Below are 15,181 nucleotides of genomic sequence, written 5' to 3' on the forward strand. Positions count from 1 at the left end.
TAATGAACCCACTGGGAGCTCTTTTCTCTGAGGAGGTATGTCTGGGACTTCCTATATATCTTTATGCTTTTTGAAGCATGTTCCCAAATTGCTTTTTCCAACAAATTCTATGTGAGGTTTAGTCAATATAAAATTAAATATGTCAACTGATAACATGACTATCTAAAGTTTGAGGAAGTGAAGCAGTGTGAAAGTATTCTCTGCATACCTTTGGGTGTATTGTTTGGAGTTTGCCAGACCAACCACTTGAATTTTCGTAACCGAAAAAATACGTTTTACAAACCTTGAATAAATCAATGTCCCGAATTGCTCTCAGAGGATACTGAGACAAAACGTGCTTTTAAAGTTGATAATGTTATTGCTTGTGAAAGATGCTTTGAAGGGAAGGTCCGGTGTGCCCAGAGGAAGCTGAAGACCTGTGCTGGATCTCCACTAAAGAAGGAGTCTGGAAATCAGTATGTGTCTTTTCTCAGTGATGTGTGATGAACCAGTCCTGCACATGGAGAGAGTCACCTGAAATCTGTAAGGCAGATTCTTCAAAGAGTTCAACAATCAATGCATACAACGTTATCACACAGAATCAGCAGTACATTATCCCACTTTGATCTAACACTTCCATTATCTGAGCATCCCTGGGCTAGCTGAATATAGATGTTTGTCGCATTTACCCCAGCTCTGGAGCCAGAAAATGAGCACGCCACACATGGAGCTCTGTAATTCATGTCTTTATTCGTTGGCATGCAGCTGTCAACTGAAAACACTACATCTTAACTTTATTGACCACACCCAGACACACCCAGATACCTCCTAACTGATTACGTAACTTTGTAAGGAGTCGGACAAAGACCTCAAGGGTCCTACTGCACATGATCACACAACATTACATCTTCCCCTTTGTTAAATAAAAAGTACAAATAATATATAAATATATTTGAGTACCTCAATGATTCACTGAGGTACTCGCACCAATCTTCCAGATTGAATTGTACCAGGTGAAGGAGTTGCACGGTCATCTTGCATTGTAGATGTAAACTCAGATGGTTGAATTGGGCACTCAGGTGGACTTGTCTCACTCGTGATGTCTGGAGCCAATAAACATTGAGGTAGATGCTTGAAATGTGATGAGTCTCTCATAATGGACTTTCTCGTATGTTGAGACATCACCATTTGTCCTTTGCTTGTCACAACTCTCAATGCATCAGCATCAAACAGAGCGTCACTCTTGCATTTCCTTTTTTGTTTGACTAGGACCCAGTCTCCCTCTTCAAAGATCATGTCCCTAGTGCATCTGCGCTTATCTGCATAGGTCTTCATCTTGCTTTTGTCAGAAGTGTCCATGACACGAATCTCATCAGTGTCTATTACTCGACTTGTGGTCCGCTGTTTTAGCTTTGTCCCAATGGCTCTCCCAAACAGCAATCCGGCAGGGCTTTCACCTGTTATAGAATGGGGAGTTGACCAATAGGGTCAAAGGGCTGGACATAAGGCTGACCTGAGATCGATTCCTTCGAGCGCATTGTGCTGAACCACTTTCTTCAGGGTGCCCATAAATCATTCAACAATGCCATTTGCCTGTGGCCAGAGAGGTGTGCTTTTCTGGTGTTTAACATTCAAGCAACTAAGAAAGTCTTGAAACTCTCTGCTATTGAAGGGTGGACCAGTATCAGATTTGAGAATGGAGGGAACTCCCCACGCCGCAAAAATATCATCCAGCCTCTCGATGACTTTATCATGGATGGTCGATGATAAATCTTCTGTTAAGGGAATACGTGAGTACTTATTAATAACTACCATGAGATGATGGCCATTGTTTAAGGGTGCAAAGAAATCATATGCAATTTTCTCCTACTCTTGTTTAGGAAGGTCATAGATATTTAGTGAATGCTGTGTTGTCTTGGGAGATAAGCAGTTACACAGGTGACATGCTTTCAGTTCCTTCTCAACTCGTTCATCAAGGCGAGGAAAGCACACTGAGTCTCTGAGACTCTCTTGGTGGCTACAATGCCACAATGTCCATCATGTGCCAGTTCAATGACTTGTTGCCTCAAGCTCTCAGGTATGACAGTTCTTGAACCTCTTAGAATAATACCTTCTTGAGTGATAGAAAGTTCTTCCTACACATTTTAAAAATGTTGATATTCAACGTCATCTGTGAGTGGTCAAGAATGGTTTCTCCATGATTGTGTTGCAATGAAATCCTTGAGTGTGACCATGTCTCTGTCTGCGTTGGTAGCAGCAATGATCTGATCAATGTATAGAGCTACAGGGGCACTGGACGTAATTATGAAATTGATATACTCCGGCCGCTTTAGACGTTGCACTGTGACACTGTAACGGCACTCGTGAGAAGTCATTTGCAGGGTTTTGATCCTTCCTCTGCTTACACATAATAGCGCAATCATACTCTTGCAATCGCAATGCTCACCTCTCAATGCTAGGGGGCACCTTGGCTGTATGGATTTCTGAAAATGGTGAGCAAAGCCTGGTGGTCAGTGACAAGGGTGAAATGCTTTCCGTACAAAAACAGATGAACATTTTCACAAGCCCACACTACAGCCAGGCTCTCTTTTTCGAGCTGAGAATAGGCACGGTCTGTCTGGGATAGACTTTTGCTAGCATAGGCCACAATGTGTCTCTGAGCATTTGGATGTCCATTGTGTTGAACAAGGAGCGCACACAACCTCACCGGGCTTACGTTTAGTATGATTTCAGTACATAACTTTGGATCAAAATAAGCCATTGCAGGGGCATTCTCAATTACGTGTTTGATTTTCTTGAAACTTCGGTCACATTCAGAGGACCACTAGAAGGGAATATTCTTCTTCGTCAACTCTCTTAATGCGCACCCACAATGGTGAAGTCACAAATGTATCTGGAGCAATAGCTGGCCATGCCAAAGAAGGATCGCAGCATGGTTATATCTTGCGGGGGACAAGTGGATGACAATGCTTGTACTTTTTCAGACCTGCATAAGAAAGCAGACAGCATACTTGTGTAAGAGCTTTGTCATGCTCCTTTAATGTGGCCCCAAACATTACTATATCATCACTGAAGTTAAAAACATGTGTGAATGACATCCTGAAAGATTTCTGCAGCCGACACACCGAAGCTTAGTCTTTTGTATCTGAACAAACCAGCATGAATTGAAAAACTAGTAATGTACCTATAGTTCTCTTTCCACTCACGCTGATAGTATCCTTTGTTCAAATCAAGATGAGAGACGACTTTGGCACCATTTAGCTGTGTAATTATGTGCGCTATCTGGGGACTTGGATGTCTTTCTCTCTCAATTGCTTTGTTGGCCTGGCACATATCAACACAAATGCGCACTGCACCTCCATTGTCTTTTTTTTTACACTACCACTATGCATAAAATCCATGGTGTCAGACCAAGCGCTCGATGATGTTATGCTTATATAATGTTTCTAGTTCTTTCTCAACCGCCTCCTGTAAATGAAAAGCAATCTGACAGTGTCACCGTCATTAATGTCAAGTTGCACCTTCATTGTCTTTAGTTTCCCTAGTCCATGAAACGACGATAGGAAATGACTTAATATTTCAGAATTTGCATTGAGGTTGTCGTTGATGGATATCAGTCCCATGTCAGCAGCAGTACTGAACCTGAGTAGACATGCACTCGACGAGGTACCTTAGAGGATATTAATTTGTGCTTGTACTGTCTTTTTCTTATGCCTCATTGTCACTACAAATGGCCCTTGAGTTTGCAGTTGCGTAGAAGCAACTTATGTTTACACCTTTGTTTTTGATGGCGTTAGATGTTGTGTCGGAGACAGTTCATTATATTTTCCTTCTCGCATGAAATTGATTGATGCACCACCGTCAATAATAAAACTAATAGGGCAGCCGTTCACCTTTAGCGTGATCTTGGGGCACTGGCAAAAGGATTTTGGTTGCTTCACATGGCAATCTCTCTTTTACTTGTGTTCTTCTTTGCAAGCAGCCAATCCTGCAAGTGCACATTGTTCTGCGGTTGACATCACCATTGCACATCCATCTTCTTCACTGTCGTTCGTTGATGACATTGAAGAGCCTTTGGAAGATGAATTTGATGATGATCGACTTCATTTAGTCTCTACTTGCCTCAAGTGATGTTGCCTTTTGTCCTTGTTGGCATGGCTAGAATGCTTCAGGATCTTTCTGGCGCCCATTTTCTCTTCTTGTCGTGGCGCACTTTGCAGACTAAATGGTTTTCTTTTTCAAAGGCTTTGCATATCTGCCCAATGACAGGCCATTTACCTTTGTGTGGAAATGAGAATCCACATTTCTTTTTCTTCAGAGGCATCATCTACTGGGCCTCCACTTTGTGTTTCTGCTCACTTTTCATGATCAACACTGATTCAATCTAGGCCATTCCACCTTCCATATCAGCAATCTGTTGATCTGCACATTCCTCAGCTCTCGCAGCCATGAGTACCTTTTCTAAAAAGAGTGTCTCTCTCATCATGCGTCATCTGAATGAATCAGTTAGACAAGCATTGATGACTCTGAGACACATGACTTCTCTTCGTCATTGAATTTACTGAACTTGCAGTGCTTGATGAAGGTATCAAGTCTTTCGACAAACTCATCCATCATTTCACCAGCTTGCTGTCTTGCCTGGTTGAAAATGTATCTTTCATAGTAGACATTCAGCATTGGATTGAACTTGGCTTCCAATGTTTCTGTGATTTGATGATACTATACTACATCAGGATGTGATATTTTCTTTATCACTTCTTTCACCCTATCACCTGCAAGGTTCTTTAAGTATTTGATGATCTTTTAGTCATCTACTTCTTCCAGAGCATCTATGAAGTATTCAAACGTTTGGATCCATGCTGTCCATCTGGTGCCAATATTCTGCTTTTTGGCAATGTCGAATGGCAGCGGTGGTTTCAGGAACGTTGCTGCGCCGTACTTCACGCTTCTTTCGGCAGCCATTGAAAAATTTCACAATTCCAAAGGCCTTTTGGTGTATCGGATGCCAGTTGCTACTTTACACACATTAGAGGCTCACCCAGGCTTGGTCGTTACAAATACATTTGAGGTCGTGTAGCACTCCCCTCGCTTGTGCTCGTAAGTGTGTTTGTACTCTCTGTACCTGGTTGTCACTGCCTTTACAGTTTCTTTGTGCCTTGCTGTCTCTGCCTTTAGCACTTTCTTGCACTTGGCTGTGCTGCCTTTAGCGCTTTTTTATGCCTGGCTGTCACTGCCTTTAGCGTTTTTACTTTATATGGATGATGGCTTTCTGTTACGCTGTGGCGCAGTATCTCTTCTTTGAGCCTTACCAGTAAGCTTCTGGTATGCTTTCTAAATTTGCTTCTCTGTAGGGCCTTCTTTGAGGGCCTTGTATGAGATAGAGTGGCACTTTGACTCCGCATACGCCAACCATAGCCTGCCTCTTGGGGCGCACGAAACATGCATAAGTAGTTTGCTGGAGTTCAGCAAACTATCAAGGAAAGCAGTCTTGTTTCTTTGGGGCATGTATTCCCTGCTTGTCGCCAGTATGTTTCGCCAGTATGTTACATCCACCCAAACTCTGGAGCACGCAAATGACCATGACACACATGGAGATCTGTAATACACGTATTTATTCTTTGGTATGCAACCGTTAACTGAAAGCTCTACATCATACACTTTATTGACCACACCCAGACCACACCTAGATACCTCCCAACTGAGTATGTCACTTTGTAAGAAGTCTGACAAGGATCACAACGGTCCCACTGCACATGATCACACAATACTACAGTGTTTGTCTGATCTCCTGAGGTAGCCAATTTCTATTACAACAATATTGTACTTATTACAAGCCTTTTGAACATATTGGCGTTCTGTTTACTCAAGGTGATGGCAAACAGGGTTAGAAACATCTGAGCCATTAAAAACGATTTTCTGTTTCCTTTGTTTATTTCTCCATTCAAAGATTTCCGCCCTTGTAAATCAGTTACATTTCTGGCATCAATTGTTGGCCCCTTATCTGTTTTTTCTCATTACATTTTTATGTTTCACTCATGCTTGGTGTGAAAATTGTACTTTCTCTATTGGTAAGTGTCTTGTAAAATGTTTGGTTTGTTTGACAACACAACCTAAACATACACTGCCACTGTGATTTGCCTTTTCAGTCAGGGCAAATGCTTCCCTCTTTGAAAATTGTCTGCCTCAGTTTATAAGATGGTTGGTCATTGCCAAATAGACTGTTTTTTCAAAGAGCCTGTCATTGAATAAAACGCATATTGTGTTGCTCAAAAGCCTGAGATATTAAGTTGTTGCCTTCAAATTTGGTAAGAACAACAAACAGACCATTCAAAGATTAATATATTTGCCTTGTGTACTTCAAGGAAACCCCCACAAGCAATAAAAACTCTATTGAGCAAGTGAACCTTATTTAGTAGTTGTCAAATCAGCTGTAATGTTGGATTTGGAAGTTCATAAAAATGAGTTACCTGTACCTAGGAAACCCTTGCTAATTGTCTAATGACATATTGGTGCCCATGGAAGGTGTAATTGCCTTCCAGCTTCCTGTAGAGGCAATTATAAAAAAACAGGCATGCAGCATGTTGAAAGTGACCAAGGAGACGTACAAGGAGACATATGTTCAATGTTTTTGAACTCATTATTGGTAGAAAAGCATTGATAAATTCTGTTCAGGAGAACGTGCTTCACGAGAAATATTGAAGTATGACGTGCTAAAGTATAAAGCATATAAGGGCAGGAAGTCAAAAAAATGCCTACAGCGTCTATATAATGACGCATTATAAAATGACGTACGCTTTTCAGACGATGTATCAGTATCTACCTATGAGAGTTATTTATTTGTAGCAGTCCTAGTCTGGTCATTAATTATCTGCTGTGAACTGTTTCTTTTTATAGATACAGCTGCAAAGTTTGTAGAATCAGTGCTGTAAGCATTTACAGGCATTAATTTGCTTTTAAAGGTGCTTAAGATGTAAACTAAATAGGTTTGTAGCATTTCTTCTCTATAGCGTATTGATCAATCACAGATGATGAACCTAGTATGAGCTCAAGCAGAGAATCATATATGGGTGTCTGAAAATGAAGAGGCAAAGGGCTATAGTTAGAATTTAGCTGTCAGAGTTCCGTACACCATCGGATATATTTTGGACTTTCACCATCAGTCGGTGTAAAGTCTGCAACATTTATGGGGCTATTCACAGAGGTAGCTTACACTTATGAGTGATTTACATGTGTAATTTACTCTTGCACTTTTAACAAACTGTACTATTTTTGGCTATTCCTAAAATCCTAGTGGAAAATTACTCATGAGTGACGACTTACACGTCTCTACCTCCTGGAAAAAGGGAGTGGATCTAAACGTACGGAACAGAAGTAAGTGCAGCAGCAAACATCGCCAACCCCTGATACGGCAACACCCTGCTGTAGAAAATAATGGAGAAATGAACTTAGAATAAAACCCCGTAGGAAAAAATGTTGAATTAAATTAAATTATTTGAAACAGTTTAAAATATAAACAAGCATAATGTTGTGGATTAGAAAAAAAACGTATATTTTTTATTTAAATATAAAATATTTTACAACCGTTTTTGAATGTTTAAATTAATGTAACATTACTTATTTTTTAGCATTTATTGTTTAATTTAAAACTCTGAAAATACTTTGATTTAATTTAATATTGGTAAATGTATTAAATATTTAATTAAAAAATAACTAAATAATTCTGTAAAATAATACAATAATGATTAACGTATGCACATTTTTTACAAATTTATTGTAAAGTTTAATACACTTTTTTAATTCTCCCTTTTCTTTTCCATATGGGGTTCACCACCTCGACTGTGGGGTCTCCCTATGGTGGAGGGAAATAGAAATAAGTTCATTTAACTAAACAAAATAGTGAAAATATTGTATGCTAAATATCAATGTTAATTAATTGCATACATTTATTTTAAATGTGGAATGGAATAGGAAATGCTACAGCACTATTAACTTAACTTTGAATTACAGCTTTAATTAATTTAAACATATTAAATTAAATAAAAAAATATTTCTCAAAAGTTTAAATAAAAAAATGAATTCCCATCTAAAGTGAAAAGATTACATTTTTAGTATGCATTATTAATTGTTTAAAGCAAAGAATAGAATCAAATAAAGGTAATTTAACCAGAGTTTAATAAAAAATAATACTACAATAATTTACAAATTCTAAAAGGTTTGCTAAAATATTTTATAACTAAATAATAACTATGTTTTATTTTTAGATTTTTATAACATTAGATTATATTTATTTACATGTTTATCCATTTTAAGTAGTTTAATTTAATTTCATAATATTGCCTATGGTGTTTTATGTAAGGTCCCTACCTCCATTATTATATATGGGAAGGTGTTACATAACGAAATGTTGGCCATATGTGGTACTGGGCTTACTCCAGCTCTGAGCTTGACTAAATGTAGTAGTAACTTTAGAAGCACAGTTTGAGTATAGCAATGGGCTAAATCATTTGTGGATGGTTGTATATTTCCTCCCTAAACTCCTTCTTACACCTTGCTATACCTTTCCTTGCCCCTCCCTCAACCCTTCCGATTTAGGGGGTTCGAATCCAACGTCGGACGGACCAGAGTCCCTCCGATATCAGTTTGGAACTGGAACCGAACGACCTCCTGTCATCGGTTCAAGCCCAGGAAATAGGATGTGACCGAACCCTGTCAGTCGTATGCCTATTCTTTACAATGTGATCATGCATTCCGAATGGAATGCTTGCTCTCATTGCAAAGACCAAAGGTGCATTTCATCCCTGCACCCGGTGGCAGGCACCTCAAGGTGCCTGCCACCGGGTGCAGGAATGAACAGGGGGGCACCATAGGTGCCACCTAGGACGCAATTTGGCAGCCTTGCACCCATGGTGGCAAAGCTGGGGGCCCCCAAAGACAGAGTCCCAATGCCTTTCTGTGCTGGACAGGCCAGCACAGAAAGGCAGTGGGAAGCCTCCATTGCAATCCTTGGCCGGAAAGAGCCGGCCGGGGGATTATTGCAGGCTTTCCAAATGGCGGACGGGCTCTCTCAGCCCATTCAGAAATCCGATACGGATTCCCTTCTGACCGACCCCATCGAAATGGGCCAGTAGAAAGGGAATCCGACCATTATAATCGGGCCCTTTGTAGTAAGTATGCTCCTTTTTATAGTTAGTCTTCTGGGTACATTCCACATTTACACCCAAGTAGTAAACTTAGATGTGTGAGGACCTCCCTATAGAAATGGGAAGAGAGGTGGAGGTGCAGATTAAGACTTGTAGCTTTGTGATTAACATTTTGCAGTTCTTCAGTAGTACTATTTTAGTACTACTAAACTCACTACAATATGCAGTTTGTGAATAGGCCTCTTGGAAGTTTTGTGGGTCTAATTCACAAAGGCATTCTGAACTACATAAAGAAGTACTCTTGTGGCACTCTTTTCTGTGCTCTTACTTGCTTTTGTGAATTGGCCCAAAAACATGTAAAATGTAATAAAATGAGAATATTTAGGGAGTGTTCGTGTGCAACTATTACTAATAGCAAAGACTGTGCCCTCTTCACACTTTTACGAAAGGGAGTTGGATGTTTCGGGCTCATTCAAAAAGGCATGTAAGAGTATGTGAAAGAGTACTCTGTTATTACTTTTTCTATTACTAATCAATACTTTGGTGAATGGTCCCCCACTGTGTTTAAAGCATTATGGAAGCTGTCCATGTCTTTGGAATGACTATGCCTGTGTGCATGATACTGGAGTGTCAGACTCAATAAATCTGTGCATTGAATCAATCTCTCAAGAGTTCTCCTTCTTACTGCCTGTCAAACCTTTGAATGTTCAGTCACATTCTTTGGAAAAATAAAATCTATGGTGCCGAATCCGATCCGGGTCGGAAGGCATTCCGACCGAGCCAGATCCGGAGTGTTTTCCTACCGAGCTGGAGTCCTGCAGTCCGACCAAGCGAGTACGATGCGGCCGTATGCTGCCGGACTCGGTTCGGTCGGACTCCCATAGAAGTCAATGGGAGCCGGTCGTACGACACGTACATGGGCTCCCATTGACTGAATGGGTACGTCTCGCGCAAGGGTGCCCCCTACAGTGGGCACACGTCGGTGCCATCCGCACCGTACATGCCTGTGTTGGGGGGACCCTTGGGTCTCCCCCTGTGTCCGAGTCGTAGGGCTGCGGGTGACAGGGGGTCAGATGCGGACCCCCAAAGGCAACCACCCGGACGTTTTGTGAGCCGGATACTACGACTCGCACAGGCTGTCCGACGCGTGCATCGTACAGGCTCGGTCGTAAATCGCATCCATTGCACGCCACAGTTAGCTTATAACCGAGACGTACGGAGCGGTTCAGACCCGGAAACGACTCGGTCGGTGATTTTCACGTAGCTGGCATCGTACTTGCTCGCTCGTACAGCTGTACGAGTTGGGCGGAAAACACACGTACGGCTCATAGTTTTTCCGGCCAGACCGTGTTCGGTGCCCTTCCGACCCAGATCGGAGTCGGCCCCTAAGTTCAAGCATTTTGCCCAATATCACTCCAGGAGAACCCTGAAAGCCTCTCTATGCAATATGTTGCTGGTCATTTTGATCCTTTAATTGTTGAGCTCACCATTTGTGACCACAGCGTTTTTTTTTATTTTTTATTATTCCGAGCAAATAACTTTTCATGTGGTGCTCTTAGAAATAAGGCCCAGCCTTGATGTGCTGTACACAAATCTGCAAGGGTATGGTATAATAAAGGGTTTACAGCATTATAATTACAAATAGTTGAAAATCAATGCCATTATTACAAGCTTAATTCAGTTAGTTTGTCCCAAGATTTCAGTATTTACATATCTACAAATGCAATCAACAAGCAGAAAGTTGCCATAAATCAGTGGCTGTCAATTTAGGCAAGTTTCTAAAGAAAGTTTAGAAGCATATAGTCTAGCAGATGTAGGCACTATCAGTTGTATACCGGCCACACTAAGAAAATTATTATTTAAAAACCCTCAAGACATGTGGGAAGTTCAGGATCATTAATGTTAATCAAGGGAATCACTCATTTTTGAAAGATCATCGCATAATCCTTTGAAAGAAGGGGTCTGTTGTTAATAGTATCAATGTAGTAAATTATGAAAATGGCATAATTAATATAATCTTAATGAATTTAAAATAAATGTGCTGCACACTATTAATTCATTTAATTTATCTTAAATTTGATTGCAGTGAGCACCCCTAATTAACCTGATTTTTTGCTGCTAATCACTCACAATGGAATCAAATCAAAAGCTCGGGGACGGATTGGCCGGCACACACAAAGAAGCTGCCCTACGTGCACTGGTTCAGCGCACAGGATATAGTTTGATACAGGTAGGAATTCACGGTCATGTTCTTAAATGTCTCATTCATTTATGCTCAGTGTTAGTATAAGTTGTTACAGATTATGAATTAAAATATAAAAAAGGCACATATTAATGTACATTACTGGACAAAAAGCAAATACAAATCCACAATGCAATTCATAGGATTTGAGTTCTCTTTCTAGGATCAATCATGATTAGGAAGTTCTGATATTTAGGTTTATGTTACTTTAATATATAGATGTCTGGCATGCCTTTATATTCTCCCATAGTTTATTTTCGAATTACAGTAGTGTCTCTTTGACAGATTGTGCCTGTAATAATAATGTCATAATTTGCAAGTGAATAGTTGGGTTATAGTGCCCCATCTTCCATATGACACCTTAAGTGTGACAGGTATGGAAAGACTTGAGTCGCCTAGCTTATTTTGCCCTAGGATTCAAGCTGCATCTCAATGATGAAGCCCACGAAGGCTGAAACTGGCCTGTGGTTACTTGTGCTCACCTTCAATGGGGGACAAATGCATAAAGAACAGATGATGGATGGAATGCTGAACTAATCAAACATAAACCTCCAGTCACAGATCTGGGTTAAATCCATCATTTTGTTGCTTGCCATGCCAATTCAGGTTGCACCCAGCCATATGCAAATATGTCCTGACCCTTCTCCCCATGGGAACAGTCCAGCCTGAACTGCCAGGCCAGGCCCTCCCTGGACCAGAAACAAGCATCCTGGGACCAGTTTTGGGGGGTCACACCTCATCGGCCGGGCTAGCTTCAATATGGTGGCATAGTGAGAGCGGGACTCACCTCTGGGCATACCCCTCCCACTTATGGCAACACATGCTAAAAAGAAGAGATAATGGACGGAATGCTGAACAAATCAAACATTCACCCCCATCATGGTTTAAATCCATCATTTTTTGCTCGCCATGCCATTCCAGTTTGCACCCAGCCATATGTAAATCAGTTTTGACTTTGCTCCCCATGGGAACAGTCCAGCCTGAACAGCTGGGCTAGGTACTCCCTGGACCAGAAACAAGCATCATGGACCAGTTTTGAGGAATCACTTTTCATCAGCCAGGCTAGCTTGAAGTTGGTGGCATAGCGAGTACGGGACCAATGTCTGGGGATGCCCTTCCCACTTAGGGCAACAAATGTAATAAGAACAGATTATGGACAGAATGCTGAACATATCAAACATTCACCCCAAGTCATGGATCTGGGTTAAATCCATAATTTCTTTGCTTACCATACCATTTCAGTTTGCACCCAGCCATATGCAAATAATTTTTGACCCTGCTCCCCATGGAAACAGTCCAGCCAGAACTGCCAGGCTAGGTCTTCCCTAGACCAGAAACAAGCATCTTGGTACTGGTTTCAGAGTGTCACCCCTCACCAGCCCGGCTAGCTTGAATTTGGTGGCATAGCAAGCACAGCATCCACGTCTGGGCATACCCTTCCCACTTAGGGCAACAATTGAAAAAGAACAGATGATGGACGGAATGCTGAACAAATCAAACATTCACCCCTAGTCACAGATCTGGGTTAAATCCATCATTTATTTGCTCACCATGCCATTCCAGTTAGCACCCAGTCATATGCATATCAGTCTTGACGCTGCTCGCCATGGGAACAGTCCAGCCCGAAGTGCTAAACCAGGTCCTTCCTAGACCAGAAACAAGCATCCTGAGACCATTTTCAGGGTGTCACCCCTCATCAGCCAGGCTATCTTGAATGTTGTGGCATAGCAAGCACAGGACCCTCATCTGGTCATATCCTTCCCACTAAGGGAAACAAATGCAAAAAGAACAGATGATGGACAGAATGCTGAACAAATCAAACATTCACCACCAATCACAGATCTGGGTTAAATCCTTCCTGTTTTTTGCTCACCATGTCATACCAGTTTGCACCCATATACAAATTAGCCTTGACCCTGCTCCCATGGGAGCAGTACAGCCCGAACTGCCAGGCCAGGTCCTCCCTGGACCAGAAGCAAGTATCCTGGCACTGAGACAACAGAAAGGGCGAGGGAAGAATCCAACTCTAGAGTTGTGTGGGGGATTGTTCTGGCTTTTGCTTCCGGTGATATTACAAGTGAAGAGAATTGTACTAGTGATGTAAATAAGCACTCTGATTGTTTGAATCATGCATCAAACACCAGTATGGTAAACTGAGAGTCTGACCCTGATTGGTGGGTGATTTCATGGGCTCGTTGTGGTTGGCTTTGAGCCAGTTACCTGTTACAGCAGCACGTGTGGTGTTTCTGAAGCAGGAAAATTACAACTATGTAGCTTAGATTTTTCTGCATTTGTGAATCTCCACTAAAGGAAATATGCCTACATGTTGTATTTTTTTTTAACGAGGATTTAGCTCCTCGGCAGCACAATCCAGATGCATTGGCCTGGGGAGCATTCCTCGGTCTGAATGCAGAGCATGAAGAGTTTTCCACTATGGAGCACTTCATGGTAAATACTATCATTACAGATAGTAGTGTTGGTACCTGAGCTGCACTGCATACCAGGGCCCTACTGTCGTTACAAACAGGAGTTCCAGTTGTCCGCCTTCATCATTAGTGTTAACTCAGCCTACTGGACAAATAATTGATGGAAACACATTGGACAGGGTTACTAGAGCTATACGAGAGTGAACAATCAAATTATGTGGGAGGGCTGACTTGATTATGTGGTAAGGCAAGGAACTTTAGATTATGAAGAATACTATGTGGTTCAAGCCAAATTATGCAACACATCCTGTGGCATTCATTTCCAGATGATATGATATTTTAACACTCATACAAAGTGGGTTCTACTGCCATTCAATACGCTTCTTAAGTAAGAATAATATACATATTCAGAAGACAAAAGATATTCACCGGCAAATAGCATTTTTGGCTCGCCTGGAAGCACAAAAGCACCATTTCTTTAAAGCTGTTGTTTTTTTCCTGGAGTAAAGTAGGTAGTGGAAACATTTACCAAAATTGCACCCAGCAGAAGCAAGCTTACATGTACACTCTTCTTGTAATCAAAACTATTTCGTATAGAGGGGCATATTATCAAGACAGGCGATAAAATTATCGCCGCTTTAGCGGCAGAAAACTGCCGCTAAAACGGCGATAATGGGCTTGATAATATGCTCTATGGAATTCCAATTGAAGCCCATGTTAAATGTGAAGGACATTTAACCTGAGCTTCAATTGGAATTCCATAGAGCATATTATCAAGCCCATTATCGGCGCTTTACCGTCAGTTTCTGCCGCTAAAGCGGCGATAATTTTATTGCCTGTCTTGATAATATGCCCCTTAGTTCTTTGGTGTGCCCCAGATATGTTTTAAAACCTGTGATTTCTAGTTTACCAATGGTTCACACTAGAGGGCTTCCATAAATGTTTCCTATAAGAAACAGCCCCGAAGGATGGTGTGACAGTTTTCTTTATTGTATATAAACATCTCATTAAGAGTTATTTTACATCTTAAAGGCTTAGAACTTTTTTAATGTGTCAAATCAAATCAATATTTATAAAAAAAACATCACTGCTGTGCTGTCGGAACCCCCCACCCAGCATCCCCACCCGGTCCTCCCTCGGGATAATTCCCCAGATTATATTGGGCTACTTCTACTGCACATTATTGCCAACAAGAGCTGCACCCCAACTCCTTACGGCGCTGCAGAGGAGTCACTCTCAGATAGGTAGATATCTCGAGCTGAATGTGTTCCACTTCCTCAGTTGAGCTGTATTGCTTTGCGAAGCAGATAATCACAGCTAATGTCGCAATATTGGGGAGAGGAGTTGGCCAAACGGATAGGGCGGTCAACCCGGACCTGGGGGAACTGGGTTCG

At 41.4% G+C, this 15,181-nt stretch overlaps 1 protein-coding gene across 6 annotated transcripts in view; it reads left to right on the plus strand.

The window, feature by feature from the left end:
* The window catches only part of A1CF (APOBEC1 complementation factor), a 176,470-nt gene that overhangs the window by 41,023 nt on the left and 120,266 nt on the right, over positions 1 to 15,181 (plus strand). For 4 of the 6 annotated variants that reach the window (XM_085605377.1, XM_085605394.1, XM_085605405.1 and 1 more), the window contains exon 2: positions 11,206 to 11,349. The exons of the other annotated variants lie outside the window; for them this stretch is intronic. In XM_085605377.1, the coding sequence (XP_085461503.1) occupies positions 11,251 to 11,349 (99 nt within the window). In that variant the 5' untranslated portion in view covers positions 11,206 to 11,250. The remainder of the gene's footprint in view (positions 1 to 11,205; positions 11,350 to 15,181) is intronic. 6 annotated transcript variants of the gene reach the window in all.

Source organism: Triturus cristatus, chromosome 1_2 (assembly GCF_964204655.1).
Source record: "Triturus cristatus chromosome 1_2, aTriCri1.1, whole genome shotgun sequence".
NCBI lineage: Eukaryota > Metazoa > Chordata > Amphibia > Caudata > Salamandridae > Triturus > Triturus cristatus.